At 53.1% G+C, this 17735-nt stretch overlaps 1 protein-coding gene across 3 annotated transcripts in view; it reads right to left on the minus strand.

Annotated features, from left to right (window-relative positions):
• Positions 1-17735, minus strand: part of NTNG2 (netrin G2) — a 54329-nt gene that overhangs the window by 20779 nt on the left and 15815 nt on the right. For all 3 annotated transcript variants that reach the window (XM_064727869.1, XM_064727868.1, XM_064727867.1), the window contains exon 3: positions 10693-11336. In XM_064727869.1, the coding sequence (XP_064583939.1) occupies positions 10693-11336 (644 nt within the window). The remainder of the gene's footprint in view (positions 1-10692; positions 11337-17735) is intronic.

Here is a 17735-nt window from a genome sequence, read left to right on the forward strand (position 1 = left end):
GCTGTTACAGAAATCTGGGTAATGACCTCACATGGAGGTTTTGACTTGGAGGCATCTCTGGCTTTGGATGGAGGAGCTGGGCTAACCCTGGTGGCACTCAGCCCTTGCCCCCTGTGCACTGTGCCAGAGCCAGCAGCATTTTCTGTGCACATTTTCTCCCATGATGTGAGGCTGCCCAGCACAAACTCTCCACACAGCACAGCCCCAGCTTGCTGTGACCAAAATAACACAGACAACAAGCCACCACCAGCATCCACCAGCTAGTCCCCCCCTCATCAGAAAAGGCAACAACTAAAAACGCTATTCAGCAATTTGCAAACATTAAGAAACTTTTAATGAGCTGTAGTGCAGTATGCAGGGAATAATTATCTCTGTGCACAATAATTCCTGTTGCTCAGGCTCCGGAGGTGACTTGTGCAGAGCGCAGAGCCTGAGCCCATAACTCACACGTGGCTCTGGTGACTCCTGGGCCCGAGCTGAGGCCATCAGACAGAGACTTTGGGGACCAAAACATCTCATTTCATTCCAGACAGCCCGTCCCTAGCCCAGCCTGACGGTTTGCCCTGCTTCGTGCAATAATTTACACTCTCAGAAGCAGAAGCATTAGACAACAGTAATGCTGTGCCTTCTGTGCAGGGGTGGAGAAGTCTGATGGGGCAGCACTTCCTTTTACAGGGCTCAGGAGATGCAGAGCTGAGGGAATGAAATAGGAAACATGGAAACAGGAAACATGGCCTGCTGCTCCTTGTGCTCTGTCTGCACCGGGATAAACAGCCTGGATTAGGCTGGAGCTGGGAGTCTGGTGCTGATGCTGTGCATTCCCCTCACTCCTGGTGCCTCTCCCCTCTCCCCTGGAGCCCCCCAGAAGCTCCCCAGGCACCTGCCTGACCCCCTGAGGCCGCCCCTGCCGTGCTCTCCTCATGCATGGCTGGATAAGCTGACCTCATGTATGATTTCTTTCTTTCCCCTCCCTCCCCTCCCTGTCCTTAATTCTAGCAAACCCCGCTCAGAGGCTCAGCATAAGCTGGATGAACAATCTCTCCCCGTCTTACAACCCTGCCCTGCGTCTGACCAAGCAGAGGAGGGAATTTTGCAGCCTGGAAAAGGGAGGGAAGGAGAAAACATGGCTCGGGGAGCAGAGGCAGGCTCAGCACGCTGCACTTTGTGGAGATGCAGCGTCACGGCTGACAGCACCAACAGCCCTGCTGCTCTGGGACTGAGCCACCAGCACACAAACAGGGCAAGGAGGTGGCTTTGGCTGGTGCCTCCAGCCACGAGGATGCTGCACTTCACATGCTGCAGGTCCCCTCTGGCTTCCCTGAGGAAGGGTTTGGGCTGAGCTGTGGCACAGGCGCTGCCCAGCCCCGGGGTGCTGCGGAGCTGCCTCTGAATTATTCAGTGTCCACACAGCCTGGCCTCCTTCTCTCGCTTCAGAAGCAGCAGACAGAGCAAAGCAGGCAGGGATAGTGTGGTAAAGCAGGTTAAAGCAGGTCAGAGCCTCCCCACTGCTGCTCTGGGCCCTGCCTGAATGGGGTAACAGCTCTGGCAGCTGCAGCTCTCCTCCCTCCTGCTCTGATGGGGTGAGGGGATGGGGCAGCTCCAGGGCACAGCCTCAGCATCCCAGGGGGGTTTAGGAGCCCCAGGGGAGTGGGTGCAAGGATGGAAGGGACTGTCACAGCCCTGGTTTTCCCTGCAGTTTGGGATGAGCTGCAGGGTGGTGCTTGGCTCCAGTGTTTGACCCTGTCACGGACCAGTCACAGAGGGGACATCAGCCCTGGGTGGCCACCAGCTGGTCCCCAAGGTGGCCTGAAGCAGCCTCAACCAACCTCAATCACGTGTGGCACATCCTTGCTCCTGGTAGGAGCCAAGCAGACATTTTGGGGTGTTTCTGGCTCCCAGAGCAGGAGGGTGAGACCCATTCACCATTAATTTGGCTCCAGCTACAAATCCTCCTCCCTGCAGCAGGACCTGGCCTTGCTGAGGCACAGGAGGGTCACAAGGATCTGTTCCTCCCCACACACATGGCTCCCTTGCTGCTGGGGAGGGCTGGGGGCCCAGCACCAGCTCCTGGGCCAGCCCAGCTCCCTCCTGCCCAGTGGGATGGGACAGGGAAGGAGCCCATGGATGTCCCCCAGCCAGCTGTGATAGAGCACTGCCCTTCCCAGGGGAGACCCTCACTTCCTAATTGGTGTAAACAAGGAAAATTGAGTCAATAGGAAGCAGAGGCAGAGTTCACCTTGCCTGCCTGTGCCTGGGTCACTGATTTTTCTCACTGCTAGGCCCTTTGCCACTGTGCAAAAGTTTTGTTTTCTGAGGGATCAATTTTACCAGGGAATTGCTTTCTGAATTCGACCTTTGAGGATCATCAATCTAAGCAGGGAGCTGTAACCCCAGCAGGCTGACCCCACAGCACAGCACTTTTCAGCCCAATCAATCAGGCTGCATTATTTAATGGTGAACAGCCGAGCACCCTCAGCCAGCCCCATTTTGGACAGAGGTTTGTGTATTCTGCAGCTTGGGCTCAGTGGATCAGCTTCAACCCCTTCCTCAGGCTCCTGTGCCTCCTCCTCTGGGCCCACAGCCCAAGGACAATGGTCTGTGCCTGCCTTTCCCCAGCCAAGGCTCAGCTGGTGGAGGCTGGAGTGAATGGCATTAGCCCAGTCCCCTGGGTGGGAGCCGCTCCTCCTGCTCATCCTCCTCGGCGCCCAGCCACGGCAGGAAGGAGAGGATGAAGGGAAAGGTTAGGAGCTGCTTAGCAATGAGGCTTAAAAATCAGCAGCGGGGCAGACACCTGCTCTGTGTCCTGCAGAAGGGAGCCATGGCCCTGCTCCAGCCCCGGGGCTGCTCCAGCAAAGTGCTGCTTGCAATATGGTCTCTCTGGCTCTGGAGGAGATCTGGGGAGCTGGGAGTGTTTCTGCTCTCTGGCTCGTGGGTCAGGGCTGTGCTGACAGTCAGCATTGGTGGGGAGCAGCCCCAGCAGGACCCACAGCACCCTTGGGCACAGGGACACCCACCCTGGCCCAGGCTGGCAGGAGGTCACACCCTGCACTTGGCATGCAACAAAACCTGGCTCGCACTGCTCCCAGCAGGAGTGGTCAGAGCAATGTGTGCCCCGGGATGTTACAGCTTGCACAAAGGGGTATTTGTGAGTTTATTTTAGTGCAGGTCATCCAGCTCTCCTCAGAGTGGTGCAGTGTGGTTCTGATGCTGCCAATGCCTCCACCAGGGAACATCACAGAGGGAAAGTTTACAGGAAAGTGTCCTTTTTTTCCCTTTCTTCTTCTTTGTGTTTTTTTTTTTTGTTTTGTTTTTTTTGGGTTTTTTTTCAGCCATAAAGAACACTTTTCTGCAATTCTCCATGTCAGCATCCTGGAGGTCACAGCAGTGAGCTGCTGGAGAGGTGTCTGGTGCCAAGCCCACGTGTGAGGGAAGGAGATGCCCACACACAGGAAGGGGGTGAGTGCAGCAAACCTGCAGCAAACCTCCCTCTGTGCTGGGAGTGGTAAAACAGTCCCCTTTCCCTGAGCTTTCATTAATAATGACTTTTGAAGTAATTTTAAAAAGCCATCCCAGCCCTTTGTTTTCCTTCCAAGGATTCTTACTTGTTTCAAAACCCCTTTTCTGTCCTCAACCCCACTCGCAGAGCAGGGAAGTGAGGCAGAGAAAGGCAAAGAGCATCTCCTCATCCTTCTCCCTTCCTGCAGGGATGGGGCAGCTTTGGGGTGTGGCTGTGTTTACAGGGGTCCAAGGATGAGGGAAGAGATGAGGATCTGACTTTATGTTTTAGAAGGCTTGATTTATTATTTTAAGTTATATATTATATTAAAACTATACTAAAAGAATAGAAGAAAGGATTTCAACAGAAGACTAGCTAAGAATAGAAAAAGAAAGAATGATAACAAAGGCTTGTGGCTCGGACAGAGAGTCCGAGCCAGCTGACTGTGATTGGTCATTAATTAGAAACAACTAACAGGGGTTAATCAAAGATTTACCTGTTGAATTTTATAGCAGCAGATAACTATTGTTTACATTTTGTTTTTGAGGCTTTTTAGCTTCTCAGGAGAAAAAATCCTAAGGAAAGGATTTTTTAGAAAACGTGTCTGTGGCATTGGGGTGCTGGCACCCCTTTGGACCCGATGCAGTGACTTAGAGAGCTGCTCCATCTCCTTGTGCCTCTTGCCCAGCTCCCATGGGACAGCACTGACTGCCCTGAGCTCCTCAAAAACCCCAGACATGGAGCTGCAGAAGGTCACCACCTCCCCTGCACGCTCCTCTCCACCAGGATGCTCTGCAGGCCACAGGGATGCTCTGGAGACTGCAGGTCCCATCCTGCTGGGTTCCAAACCATCACACCCCTGCTTTTCCCTGCCCTGGGCTTGGCTTTGCCCCCCTGCTCCCTTTCTGCTGGGGAGAGGCAGCTCGGAGAGGCGCTAATGACTGCGGGCCGGAGGAAGGCTTCTCAGAGCTGCTTTCCCCTGAATTGTTTGCTCTCACTGTAATTGATGAGCCTTTAATGAGTCTCACGGGAGGATGTGTTTGAAGGGAGCTCTTTCCTCGCTGTCCCCAAGGAAAAGGATGTTTCAACTGATCTGGGCTCTCGGGGAAACATGAATAACTCTTCTCCATCTCTCTATTGTCATCCCCAGCGCTGCTCGCAGCACGCCCAGCCATCACTTACCCACCTCTACCTGCTCTTTTCAACTCTTTTGGCAGCTCAGCAAAAGCAGGGAGCAAATCTTTTGGGCAAAGCATAACGGGTGCTGAGCTTGGATTGTTTCTGGCCCATCTGTGCGTGTGGAAGCAGGTAAAAATAGCTTCTAATGGCTGGGCCATGGAAGAAGCACAGTCCCTTTGTGGAGAGCAGTTATATCAGGATTTGCCTTGCTGGAGACCGCTCTGGCAGGGGTTTGCTGTTGCCAGTCCTGGAGCAGAGCTCAAGGGATGAAGATGGCAATGGTGGCTCATCCCAGGAGCAGGGCTGGGAGCTTCCCTGAGCCTGTGGTCCAGGGCTGAAGGACAGGAAAAGCTATTTTAACATATTGGTTTTTTCAGCTTGAACCAGGGTGAGAAGCTTTTGGCTTTCACTTCTTTGTGCAGAGCCAAAGAATTGAAAAAAAAACCCTGAGTTAGGTCAGAGGGTTGTGAGCAGGTTGTTTTGCTTGTGGGTTTTTACTTTTGGTTGTGTGGTAGGGATGGGTGAGTCCGCCCCGCAGGAAGAAACCCTCCTTGCTGCCCTCCGAAATGATTTGAGGTTTGGGTTACAAAGATGAGACAATTTAAAAGATGCCAAAGTGGAGAGCACGCTGGCTGGCTGTTCCCATCCGAGAGGCTATTTATTTTAAATAAGTTGACACTCACCAGCTGTCAAGATCCTGCTGACTGGTGGAACATTATTTATATTCAAAGCTGCCTTAAAAAGCAAACACAAAACCAAAGTTCCCCATTAGGGGGTCGGCCAGCAGAAGGGAGGAAGGGTGAAGAGGACATCACATGGATATGTGAACATAAATATTTGCAGAGTAATGTGTATAAATGTTCTTGGTTTTTCTCCTGGAATGCAATAATGCTTGCAATTGAGTTCATTGGCCAAATTGAATTTGGGCTCCTGTAGAAGTCTCTTTATATTAAGTGCTTTAACATACATCACCTTCTCAGTCTATCGATGAAATTCTATTATCCGCTCAGGGCCGGACACAGCTCGGCAACAAAATCGGAGGGGGAATAAAACCCTTCACAAAGCAGAGCCAGGAGCAGGTAATAGGACCTTGGGCATCAGTCTCTGGCTATCGACAAAGTGTCAGCAGTGTCTGGGGGAGGGAGGAGCTCTCTGGGTTTCTCCCTCTCTCCCTCCCACTCAGAGTTTCCTCCCCACCTTGCTGCAGTGGGAGTTGAAACCTTTGCAGGATTCCAGCAAACAGTTGCTGCACATTAACTTATAACTATATGACCAAGAGCAAGGTTTTGCTGGAACTCAAGTTAATTCCAGCCTGGAGGAATGCCAGGGAAGCTCAGCCATCCAGCTCTGGGGCTGCCCAGCATGGAGGAGAGGACGGGCCCAGGAACACTGCTGGCACAGCCCTGGCTGTCCTTGACACGAGGATGCTGCTGCTGCCTCCTGGGACCAAGTTCTGTCTGCCAGGAGCTGCAGGAAGGAGCAGGGATGGGCACAGGCAGTGCTTGCCCTGGTTTTGTGGTCATCCCAAAGCTGCCAAGTGTGGGCTGAGGGCTGCAGGGGTGTTTGGGCTTGTTCTGGGGGGCTGTTTGGATGAGCCTGTGGCTATTCTGGGAGTGATGCCCCAAAAATGGGATTGAGCAAGCTCAGCTGGGGAAGCCTCTGCTCTCACAGATCATTCACCCCAGGTCCTGCCTGTTCCCCTTTGCTGCCACCCACCACCAGCCACCACACAAAATCTGAGACCCTCAGCAAGAGACCCTTCCACAGACCAAAACCTTTTCTCCAATTTAAAGATAGCTTTGCTGGAGAAGTCAAGATCAGCTGGAAGGTCTCCCACGACAGAGCCAGAAGAAGGAATGTCCAGCCAGGGCAAAGCAGCTCAGGGGCAGCCAGGATGTGCTTTGTGCTGGCACCCCTGGTGTGAACTGAGCCACAGCCACAGGGGAAGTGCACTGTGACCAGGAATTCATTCATCTTTAGCAGCAATGCAGCATCAATCATCTCCACATCTCAAAACTCACCACAAACGCAGAAAAATACATCCCCTGCATGTGGGTACCACTGACCATTTCCAGCTCCTGTCATTGCAGGAGGTGCTTTTGGGGGTGGCCTTGGTCCTGCAGGTCTGGAGTGCCTGATCCTGGCTGTGGCACCAGGATAACAGCCTGGCCAAAGCTGTTCTGCTCCACCAGCACCAACCCTCCAAGTCATGTGGAGAGAAAATCCTCCTGGAGAGCATCCATGCACGAGACTGCACTGGGAACACACCAGGGAAAGAAGCAGGCAAGCACAAAAGGTCTTTCCCTTAAAATTTTTGGTGTAAGGAAAGCCTAAGAAGAGCAATTGGAGGAAAGGAAATGCCACTTCAAAACTAATAACCTCATCTTGCTGGTGCCTCTTTGGCCTAAGCACAGCCTGAGAAGAGGCTCTGTTCCATGGAGCTCCTCTTCCTCCTGCCTTCCTCCAGGGACTGCTCATCACCAGCAGGATGGACAGACAGACAGACAGTGCATGCACTGGGGCAGGGCAGGATAGAGGGGAGAAATCCTAATAACCAGCCTAAAATTGATTCACTTCTGCTCAATCTGATTTCTCCTAACTGGATCCACATGTCCTGGCCATGGCACATTAACTTCAATTACAGCTTATTAATGTCTCCGTGATGGAGCGTGCCCTGCTGAGCACGGCGCTGACTGACATTCTGAAGGGGAGGAAATTACTCCAGAGAGACCCCAGAGTGCCATGGAAGCACAAGCAGTGGCTCTCACCACAGCCCTGGCAGCCAGGGAAAGCTCATTCACCCGTGCCTGAGCTCGCTGCTGCACCGAGGAGAAAATTGAGCCGTGAATAGAGAGATCTGTGGGGAAAAGTCCTTCCACTTCCCTTGCCCAGCCTGCCTGGCACACACACAGCACACAGAGCAAGGGCTTGCTTGTGTCTATTCCTGTCCTGACTCTTCTGCATCTCCAGTTACTCTGCAGATCAATAGGGACAGGATGGGAGAAGAAAGGGAGGGGGGAAAATAAGAAAAGAAAAAGATACCGAGAAGAAAGAGAGTAAAAATAAACTGTCAGCCATGAACAGAGAGATGGACCTGGCTGAGGAGATGCAGAGGAGACCCCGAGGGAGCAGCCCACTGTCCCAATGCCAGGAATGAAACAGTGACCCCCAGGATTCACCAGATCCTCTGGCCTACAGGACAAAAGAAGACAGAAAACTCTTTCTCCTTGTCCCCATGTCCTTTGCTCTCTTTTTGCTTTCCCCTAAAGCTCTGGGAGATGGTGGTGAGGGGTTTTCCTTGGTGTGAAGCTGGAGTGTAAAGGATGGGGGCCAGGAGGGGATCACAGAAAGCTCTGAACCCACCAGGTAAGGCTGCAGCACAAGAAACCACATGGGCTCATGGTCTGCTCTAAGGGCAAAGTGTTTTCTCTTCCCTTGACCATGAACTCCGGCTGGAAATGAGCTGCCAAGTGCCTTATCATCCTGAGGGCACTGCCAAAATCCCAATGCCACACACAGAGGGAACACAGTGCCCCACACTGTGGCCAGGCACATCTCCTTCAGCCCCTGGGGCTGCTCACTCTGCTCTCCAGGTGGAATTTTCTGGCTGCATTTTGCCCTTGACTCCTCATTTCTTCACAATCATCTTCCCTCTTGTTTCCATGCCCCCTGTAGTGCATCCCTAACACCACCCCAGTTTTTTCTATGCACTTTCCTGCTGTTCCTCCACCATGTCCTGGAAGAGGTGTCCATCCCCATCCCTGCCCACCCTGCCTCCCCCTTTCCCTGCACAGTGCTCCTGTCAGGCTCACATTGATTTCTCCTCTCTTCCCCTCAATAACCCATCCCTTGTTGAGCCATACACTAGATTTAATTTGGTTTTAGTCCCTGCACTGTAACTGGCTTTGCTTACAGCTGGAATTAGATTGCTTTTCAGTGCAAAAACCTGCTTGCTGGGACTGGAATAATCGCAGGAGCAGAGTTAATTCACAGAGAGCTTCTCCATCTTATACACCACTTATCCACAGCTCCTCAGCTGCTCACCTATGCCCATGGGGGATGGAAAAGTCAGCAGAGGACAGGACTGACCTGTTCCTTGTCCAGGATGAGTGTCCCTCTCCCCTGGGAACCAACCCAGCAAGCTGAAGCACTGCAAGCAGCATCTTACTGTAGCTCAGAACTCGGGAGTTCGGGCTGACAAAAGCAGATTTCAGCGTTTTCCCTGCTCCCAGCCAAGGAAAAGCCCTCTCCTCGCGGCGGCCCTGCAGGATTAGCTCGGGGTGTGCCGGGAGGCTGCGGCCGGGCGGGTTTTGGGGAGCGGAGCCAGGAGCGGAGCCGGAGCCGCTGCAGCAGCCGCGGGCAGGCGGCCACGGCGGCACCGCGCCAGCGCCGGGAGCGCCCGCCGGGCACCGGCCAGCAAACCCCGGCCCGGCTCGCCTTGGCCACGGCTGAAAAGCAGCATTGCAGCTTGCACGGGGCGCCGGCAGCCCGGCCGTGCCCGCCCCCAGCTGCCCTCGGGGTGGATGTGGAATTTTGTAGAGGTTGCGGCTGCTCCAGCCCTGGGTGTGTTTCAGGGGGTTTTTCTTCCCCTTCCCTAGCTGCCTCTTTGCACGGAATTTTTAGGGATTTTCTGTCTTGAGCCAAGCCCTGTGGCTATTAAATGGTATTGAATTTGGTATTGAATTTGGTATTAAAAAGCTGACGGGGGGCTGGGGAGAGGGGAGGAGGACAACTGAGAGCAAAGTGCTGGTTTGGGGAGAATCCCACCAGCACGGCCTCAGGGCCAAAGTACTGAGCCAACAAATCCTGCCCAAGACAGGAGGAAAGGTATATGGCTCAGAGGAGGAAGGCGTTCATGGGACATCAAGGGTATTTTAACCCTTTGAAGCATCAAGCATCCCCAGGCTGCTGTGGGAGCAGTAGCAAGTCCTTGGTTATCTGTGCTGTTCTTGGAAGCCAAAGCTCATTGCACAAGTACTGACATCAAACATTGAGTCCTAATTGACCAGACACATGTGGAGGTGCTCTCCCACTCCTGTGCCCACATGCCTGAGCCCCCCAGGGCTCTCCCTGAGCAATCCCCATGGTGGGCACCCCAAAATGCCGCCAGCCCAGCTGAGAGCCACAGCTGCTCATCCCAGACAGGCACCACGCCGTGACAAAGACCCTCACTGCTGCCTCCTGCCTGCCCTGGCGGGTGGAAAGGGCTCTCCCATCCCTCCCTGCAGCTTCCTTCCCCTTGGAGCCTGTTCAAAGCCAGCCTCGGTGGCACCTGCAAACATTTCTACTTGCAAGTCTCAGAAGCAAACTGTTTGGAACTGATACAAACGGCTCCTCTGTCGCTGTGGTGATGCTTGTTAGCATGGGGTGGGTGATGGGGAGATTTTCCCCTCTCTCCTGTAAGTCTCTCACAAGCTGGATGGGAAATCAGCCATCTCGGCACTTTTCCACCTTACTTTGCTTTTTCGGTTGATGTCATAATGTAACATATGGCATCGTATAGAGAAATGAAAAACAAAGCCCAGGAGAAACAAACCCTCTCCTGCTTCCTCTGCCCCAGATGTGTCAGGGGGTTTACCCTTACCCCAAACTTCATCTGCCAGGGCTGGGGCTGCTCAGGGTGTGCAGGACTGACTGGGCATGACCCACCCTGCTTGTACTGGCAGGGAGCTGGAGTTCAGTGGGGTGAGCCTCATTCCACACCCCATATCCACCAGCATCACCCCTGAGACATCTGGGCAAAGACTGGCTGTGTTTGCACAGCTGGGACAGGGGATTGGAGGGAGCTCAGACCCTGAGAATCCATCCAAGCCACATCCCAGGGAGCTTCAGGAGGACAGCTGCAGGAGGACACAGCCTTGGAGGTGCCCCTGCCGTTCCCTGCAAGGACACATCTGCTGCCCTGCCTGGGGGGAAGGGGTGTTAGAGGGAGAAATAGTTCTCTCTCAGTTGCAGAAATGCTGATTGCTCGGTTTTCCAGCAAGGATCCACGCCCAAAGAAACCCAGCAGCCGTTACCTGCCGGTGACTTCGATGTTGGAGACGGCGTAGAAATACTTGTACAGGTTCTCCCTCTGCACGTAGGTGCCCCCTAGGGCGGGCCTCAGCAGCCTCATGCGCAGGTCGGTGACGGTGAAGAAGTCCTTGAGCCCTTTGGCGCTCTCCAGCCGCGTGTACAGGTTGTCCATGTTCTTGAGGTCGGGGCCGGCGAAGATGGCGAAGCGATCCCGCACCTCAAAGCGGACGGTCTTCTCCTTCTTGGAGCCCGCCCAGCGGGAATACTCCTCGGTGCAGAGGACCCTGTTGGCACTGGTGGTGGAGAGGTCCCGGACCCTCCTTGCTGGCATGCTGAAGGCCTCCATGCAGTCGTCTGCATAATACTGGTACGGGTGCCAAGTCCTCCCGTTGTCCAGAGACTTCTCCAGCATCATGATGGTGGGGCGCCCGTACTCGAAGGTGATGACGATGTCGTCGGTGAGCTCGATGCTCTTGTTCCAGGACAGGGTGATGTTGGCCAGCAGCGGCTCCGGGTACCGGCGCCAGGTCACGCTCTGCCAGTAGGTAGCCAGGCCCTCGTCCTCGCTGTCGAACATCAGCTTGGGCGGGTGAGCCAGGTCGGGGTTGGAGGCGTCGCACTCGTCGCTGCACAGGTACGGGTTCTCCTGGAATTACAACAATGGTCATTATTGGAATAATTACCAATATTGTATATGGAACGTGCCTGAGCTTGTCTGGCCCTTGCTGCTTGACCAAACTGCAGTACTGTGGTGTTTTCACTGCAGAGACACCCTTGGCTGGCTGGATGTGTGGTGTTTCACCCCACAGACACTTGTGGCTGCCTGGATGTGTGGTGTTTCACCCCACAGACACTTGTGGCTGCCTGGATGTGTGGTGTTTCACCCCACAGACACTTGTGGCTGGTGATAAGTGATGTTTCACCCCAGTGACACCTTTGGCTGGCTGGGTGCTGCAGCTGGGCCCATGGGGACAAGTCCAGGCCTGCAGGAGCTCTGGTGGTGCTGGGATGGAGCTTTCCCCCACAACAGGGTCTGCTCCTTGGGTTTCCCTCTGCTGGAGAAGCTTTAAGGTGATGGTGAAGGAAAGGAGTTGGTTCTGATGGAGGGCTTGGATCCAGAGCTTTATTCTGGCCCACAGTCTTCTGAATCCAGAACAGCTCCAACAGAAGTCACAAACCATGTGGTTTACTTGCCCTTTTACCCGGGGGAGAGGGGAGGGAAGGGGTAGGGAGCCACCAACCAGGTATGGGAGAAGAAGTCTTAAGGGACAAAGGACACCTGGATGGCCAAATGCCCCCCACGGGTGGAGGGCATCCTTTGAACTCTGCCAATCACTCATGCCCTTCTGGAATGCCAGGACTGACAGACAGCGCTCAGTAAGGGTCAGGGTGTGGAAAAGAGGGATGATTGACACACCTGGGCAAGGAATCTTCAGGGAGAAACCCAGGGTATCTGGGGCAAACCATGACATGACACCACAACAGGTCACCTGAAAGGACAGCAAAGCCTGGCATGGCGTGGGCAGTGTGGGCACACCGGCTCTGGTTGGGCTGCTTGGGGCAAGCCTTAACTGCTGGGCTGGGCTGGAGGGTGCCAGGGCTCTGGAGGATGCTGGTTCTGAGAGAGAATTTAAGGCAGAAAGATGTGGCTTTGCCTCAGCTCTAAGAACGGCTGAGCTGTTTCCTCTGAAAGGCCCTTTGGGAAAGGGCTTTTCAATTTGGCACGGGGCAATTTTCATAGAAAGCTCCTTCCCTGAGATGGTCTCTGAGAAACCTGGGTTAAGCTTGGCTGATTTACAAGCCTACAGAAAGATGTGTTCATCCTGCAGCCTTGGAGGAGCTGAATGGCTGCAATCCCCCAGGCACACCCTGCCTCTCATGGCTCCTGATGCTGACACCATCCCCTCAGTGCCTCTGAGCACAGCTAGAGGAGGGAAACGCAATTTCTCCAGCTCCAAGCTGGGACAGAACTGAGCAGCAGCAGAGAGAGCAGAGATCTTTGCTCCTGCCCAGAGGGAATGGGGTGGGAAGGATGGCTCATCCCACCCAGGTGACAATGTCCACTGCCAGTGGGAGAGAGCATCCAGCCATCCCATTTTGCCCACACAGCCAGGCTGGTGTGTTTTGCAGGGACAAAAGATCTCTTTAACCTCCACATGCCCACGCGCTGAGCTGCACTAGGACACAGTGTCAAGGTCATGATGAAGTTTTGGGGGTGGGAAGCTGTGCCAATGCATTTATTGCTCACCCATATGTTTGTCCAAGCCCAGCATTACTGCCCTGCAGCCTCTGCCCCCAGGAGTGAGCACATGGCTCACCCCTGCCTTGGGGATTGTGTAGGGCTGTGTTCTGCTGGGTACAGACCACAAAAAACTCTGCAACACGCTGCAAATCCGTGTTTTTGCATATGAAGCATCTCTTTGCTGTCACTTTGCCTCTCTCTCAGAATCAAAATCCAAAGGATTGGGGAGGGATTGGTATGACAGCGGGCTCTGCTGCTCTGGGACCCTGCTCAGGAAGGCAGAGGCACCTGGCAGAGGAGGAGGAGGAGGAGGTGATAAAGCAGCTGGGGCTGCTCAGAGCTGCTGGCTGGAGGTGAGGAGCCTGCTGGAGGTGAGGTCTGGCTCTCCTGAGCACAGCAGCTTTCAAGGTAAGGCCGAGCTGGGTGCTGTGCTTTGGTTTGTGGATGTTCTGTGCTGTGTGTGGGATCAGCGTGTTCCTGCCTGGCCCTGTGGATTTCCTGCAGTGCCAGGGTGTGGGGAGCTGATATTGGTACCTGGAGGCTCCAAAAAGTGACTGCAGGCTGGATCTGAGCAGGCTGGGTGTGTCTGGCTGCTGCAGGTGTGGGATGAGGCTGCTCCTGTGTCCAAGCTGGCTTTGACCCAGGGAATTGTTGGAGTCTGAGTGCTGTGAGTGCTTTTAGGGTGCCCTGGGCACCTGGTACAAGAAGATGCTCTCAAAGTGGGGCTGTGCTTTGAACGTGGAAACCTCTGAGTAACACAACGTGCTCTGGAAAATCTGGGCTTTGCCACCTCCTGCCAGGCAACCAAAAGTCTTGGAAATGACTTAGAGCTTCTCTACTCCATGTGTGTAAAATGGGCCTTTGGTGCCTCCTCAGAGCTCAGAGATGTGCACTGTTTGCCAAGTCACTGGAGGCCACAGCACCCAGGAGCCCTGAGAAACTCCTGAGGACACAAACAATTCTGTGTCTGCAGCAGCATGTGAGCAGCACAGTGTAAATAAGGCAGGAGGCTGCTCTGTCAGCACGGGGGGAAAACAGAGCAGTGAGTGGCTGATGTGTAGGTGAGAGCCAGGCTCCTGTGCAGGGGAGGCAGCCCTGGGGACACAGGGGACTCCTGTAAACACAGCACACGTTGTGTCTGTGTGGTGTGCACGAGGCTGCCAGGAAAAGCAGCACATGAGAAAACAGGTCAAAACTCAAAGTGTTTTCAGCCCAGTCTCGCTCTGACACACCCCTGCGTGGCAGTGAAGCTGCAAAAGCTGTGCTGGGGTTTGTTCCTCCTGTCACAGCCTCAGCCTGGGCCATGTGTGGCTTTTGTCACCTCTGTGTGTGCTGGAAGGAAGGGCTGGGACTGGAGCTGCTGAGTGCCCACCCTGCAGCAGGGAGGTTACTCACAAAAGGTGTGCTTGGGTTGATGTTTTAAAATAAAATAGCTGGATTATTGACTTATTTATGTATTTATTTGTTTATTTTGTTTGTTTGTTTGCAGCTGTGAAAACTGAACAAGGGAAATCAATGGAGTGCTCAGGCTGGCTTGGGTGGGTGAGGTTAAGAAGTGAGGGCACCCCACAACCCCCTCAAAGAGGGGGAGATGCCAGCTGGGCTGTGCTGGGGCTCTGAGCCACGCTGGGGGGCTCTCTCCTGCCACAGCAAGCTGTTCTGGAGTAGGGATTAAAAAACCCTGAGATATTGACATATTTAATATGCTCTCCTGACTCGTCACGTTCAGAGGAATTGTTTACCTCTGCTAATGAGACACAGCTTCCTGCTGGGGGATGGAGCTGCCTCTCAGCTCAGCTTTACAGCGGTGGCTGAGGGAAAAGGCACAAAAATCCCCCTCAGCTGAAGTGCTGGGGGCTCTGAGTGTGTTTCCTGTGCTGAGGCAACATATTGTGTTGCAGTATGATCCTCCTGTCAATGTGGCCATACAGATGGCTTAATGTGACAGCCCTGAAAAGACCATCCTAGAGGTCCATTTCTGCCACTTGTCTGAAGGAGGGTGCAGGAGGTGGAGGATTGGCTTGGGATGGCAGCAGAAAACTCCCTGACAAACCTGCCCTGCTGCTCTGTCTGAGCAGAGTTTGTGTCTCAGAGCTGTCCCGGCAAGGGAACTCTTGCCATGAGCCTTCCTGTCCTTGTGTGCAGCAGGCACAGCCCTCGAGCTGGTGTGAGATGAACCTCACTGAGTGTTTGCCCCTTGAGCTGGTGTGAGATGATTCTCACTGAGATTTTGCCCCTAGAGCTGGTGGGAGATGAATCTCACTGAGGATTTCCCCCTTGAGCTGGTATGACATGAATCTCAGTGAGGATTTGCCCCTTAAGCTGGTGAGATTCATCTCACTGAGTATTTGCCACTAGAGCTGCTGTGAGATGAATCTCACTGGGTACTTGCCCCTTGAGTATTTTGCCCCTTGAGCTGGTGTGAGATGAATCTCACTGAGGATTTATTTGCCCCTTGAGCTGTGCCCACAGTGGCCACCTCCAGGGCTGTGGATGATGCTTCTGTCTCCCAAAGCTTTTTTGGAGTGGCCAAATTAAACGAAGGGCTCTGTGATGAAACCACACCAAGGGAACATTACCCAGACAAAAGGCTGGCCAGGATGGGAGGTGGGACAGATTTCCCTGGAGCAGTGAGGGGAGCAGCTGAGTCTGATCAAGCATGATCCCCCTCCCCATGTCCTGTCTGGAGGAACAGGGTTGGCCCTGGGAGGGTCCTGGCAGGTCAGGAGCAGGGAGCAGAGGAGTGAAAACGCTGCCATATGCTCATCCCAGGGAATGGAGGTGCACAATCCCTGCTGGCTCCTGTGTATCCCAACCTGGGAGGCAGCACCCCCAAATATCTCCTGAACCACCCTGATGTTCTGGGGAGGCAAATGGCTCAAGAGGTGCATGGTTGTAACAGAGCAAACACAAAAATAACCTGCAAGTGACAAGGTGGGGGAGAGCCTCAAAAGCCACCGAGTGAGTCACACCACTACAGCTTCCTCTGCTAAAATGAAGTGTTCCTTTTTGGGGTTAGGTTTATTGAGTTGTCCTTCCTCTGTGGGATGCTTGATGCCTTTTCTGCTTGGGGGGTGGTTTGGAGTCAGCCAGGAGGGCAGGGGGGAGCGGAAACAGATGGCCACATTTTGGCTGCTCCCCTGGTCCTGGTAAGATCAGATATAGCACTATTGAAACAATTCCAGGTATTATTTTTGAATCTGGTTTCCTCCTCCAAGCTCTGTGTCCTCCAAAGAATCTGTCCAAAGTCTTGAGATATTTAAGTCTTCAATCTAAAAGTCAGGATGCATTAGCCAGGCAAACTTGGTCTCAGTGAGCTTAAAATAAACCAGTTCACTTTGAGTCTCACGCTATTAAATCAGTCGTGAGTGTCCTCACAGCAACTAAACATTGCAGATTTCAGCCTCTCCAGCTCTTCTGGTTGGGCACCTTTTGGGGTTTTTGCAGCCTTGCTTAGCCCCAGCTCAGTCCAAAAGGGCAAATCTCCAGGGGACAAACAGTGAGAGCCTTGTTGAGGACACAGTGTCCTAAAAAATGGCATCATGGTGAGGTTGTGCCTCTGTGAGCCAAATCATAGAGTGGTTTGGGCTGGAAGGGACCTTTAAAGGTCATCTGGTCCAACCCCCTGCCATGGGCAAGGACATCTGCTAGGTCAGGCTGCTCAAAGCCCCCTCCAGCCTGACCTTGGATGTTTCCACAGATGAGACATCCATCACCTTTGTGGTTTTACCATGCCACTATTTTATCCCACTCTTTACAAAAGTTTTCTTCCCTGCAGCTAATCTGAATCTGCTCTCTTTTAGTTTAAAGCCATTCTCCCTTGTCCTAACACTACAATTCATAATAAAGAGCCCTCCCCATCTTTCCTGTAGACCCTTTCCAGACCCAGAATCCTCCTTGTAGGGCTGCTCTCAGTGCTTCATCCCCAGCCTGGGGGCACACTGGGGGTCGTCCTGATCCAGGTGCACTCAGAGGGTCCCATGAGCCCAGTCCTGGAGCTGGAATTGTGTCCCAGCCCTGGTGCCTGCTGACCCAGCCCTTGGGTTTTCCCTCCTCTTGGTGCCTGGAGTCAGCTCTGGGCAGAAATGCTGCAAAAGGGATTTTCTGAAGGTGACAGCAGAGACTTGCTCCTTGAGGAGGATTTCTTAAGAAACAAGATATTGGTCTGACAAAGCAGGATGACAGGAATCCAGGATGCTGCAGAGAAGCTGCTCCCCACCTTGCTGAGAAGGGGGGAATGGGGAAAACCAGCCACAACAAAAGGCCTCAGTTTACAAAGCCCAGATGGTTTTTAGGGCTCTTAATGAGAGCAAAAGTTCCTTTTTTTTCCTTTTTTTTTCCCTAAAAGATAATACAATTTTTAAGGCTCACAGCAGAAAATGATATATTTTTGTAGGTGCAATTTCTTGATTAATCATTAGGCTGTTGAATATTTTAAACAAACTAGACATCTGTTGTGAATGGTGAAAGCTGCACAGAAATAAGACTGCAGCTTTTAGATCTCCACGCCAAAGGGAAGCTGGAAAGCAATTGCAACCACTAGCTGCACAGTGAACAAAAATAATAATAATATTAATAATAGTAATATTAAAGGGGAAAAAACCCAACAAGATTTGAGCAAGGAAAAATGAGTAGATGATGTGAGAGTTTGTTCTGCTCAGCCAAGGATGCTCAACCACAGCTCATACCTGGTGTGATTTGTTTAATGGTGTCTTGAGAACTGTCCTGGACTTCCTTTGCTTTTGGGGATCTCTTCTTCTTGATGGAATTGTGTTTAAGCCAAGGCCTCTGCCAAAACCTAGA

This window comes from Zonotrichia leucophrys, chromosome 17 (genome assembly GCF_028769735.1).
Source record: "Zonotrichia leucophrys gambelii isolate GWCS_2022_RI chromosome 17, RI_Zleu_2.0, whole genome shotgun sequence".
Taxonomy (NCBI): Eukaryota; Metazoa; Chordata; class Aves; order Passeriformes; family Passerellidae; genus Zonotrichia; species Zonotrichia leucophrys.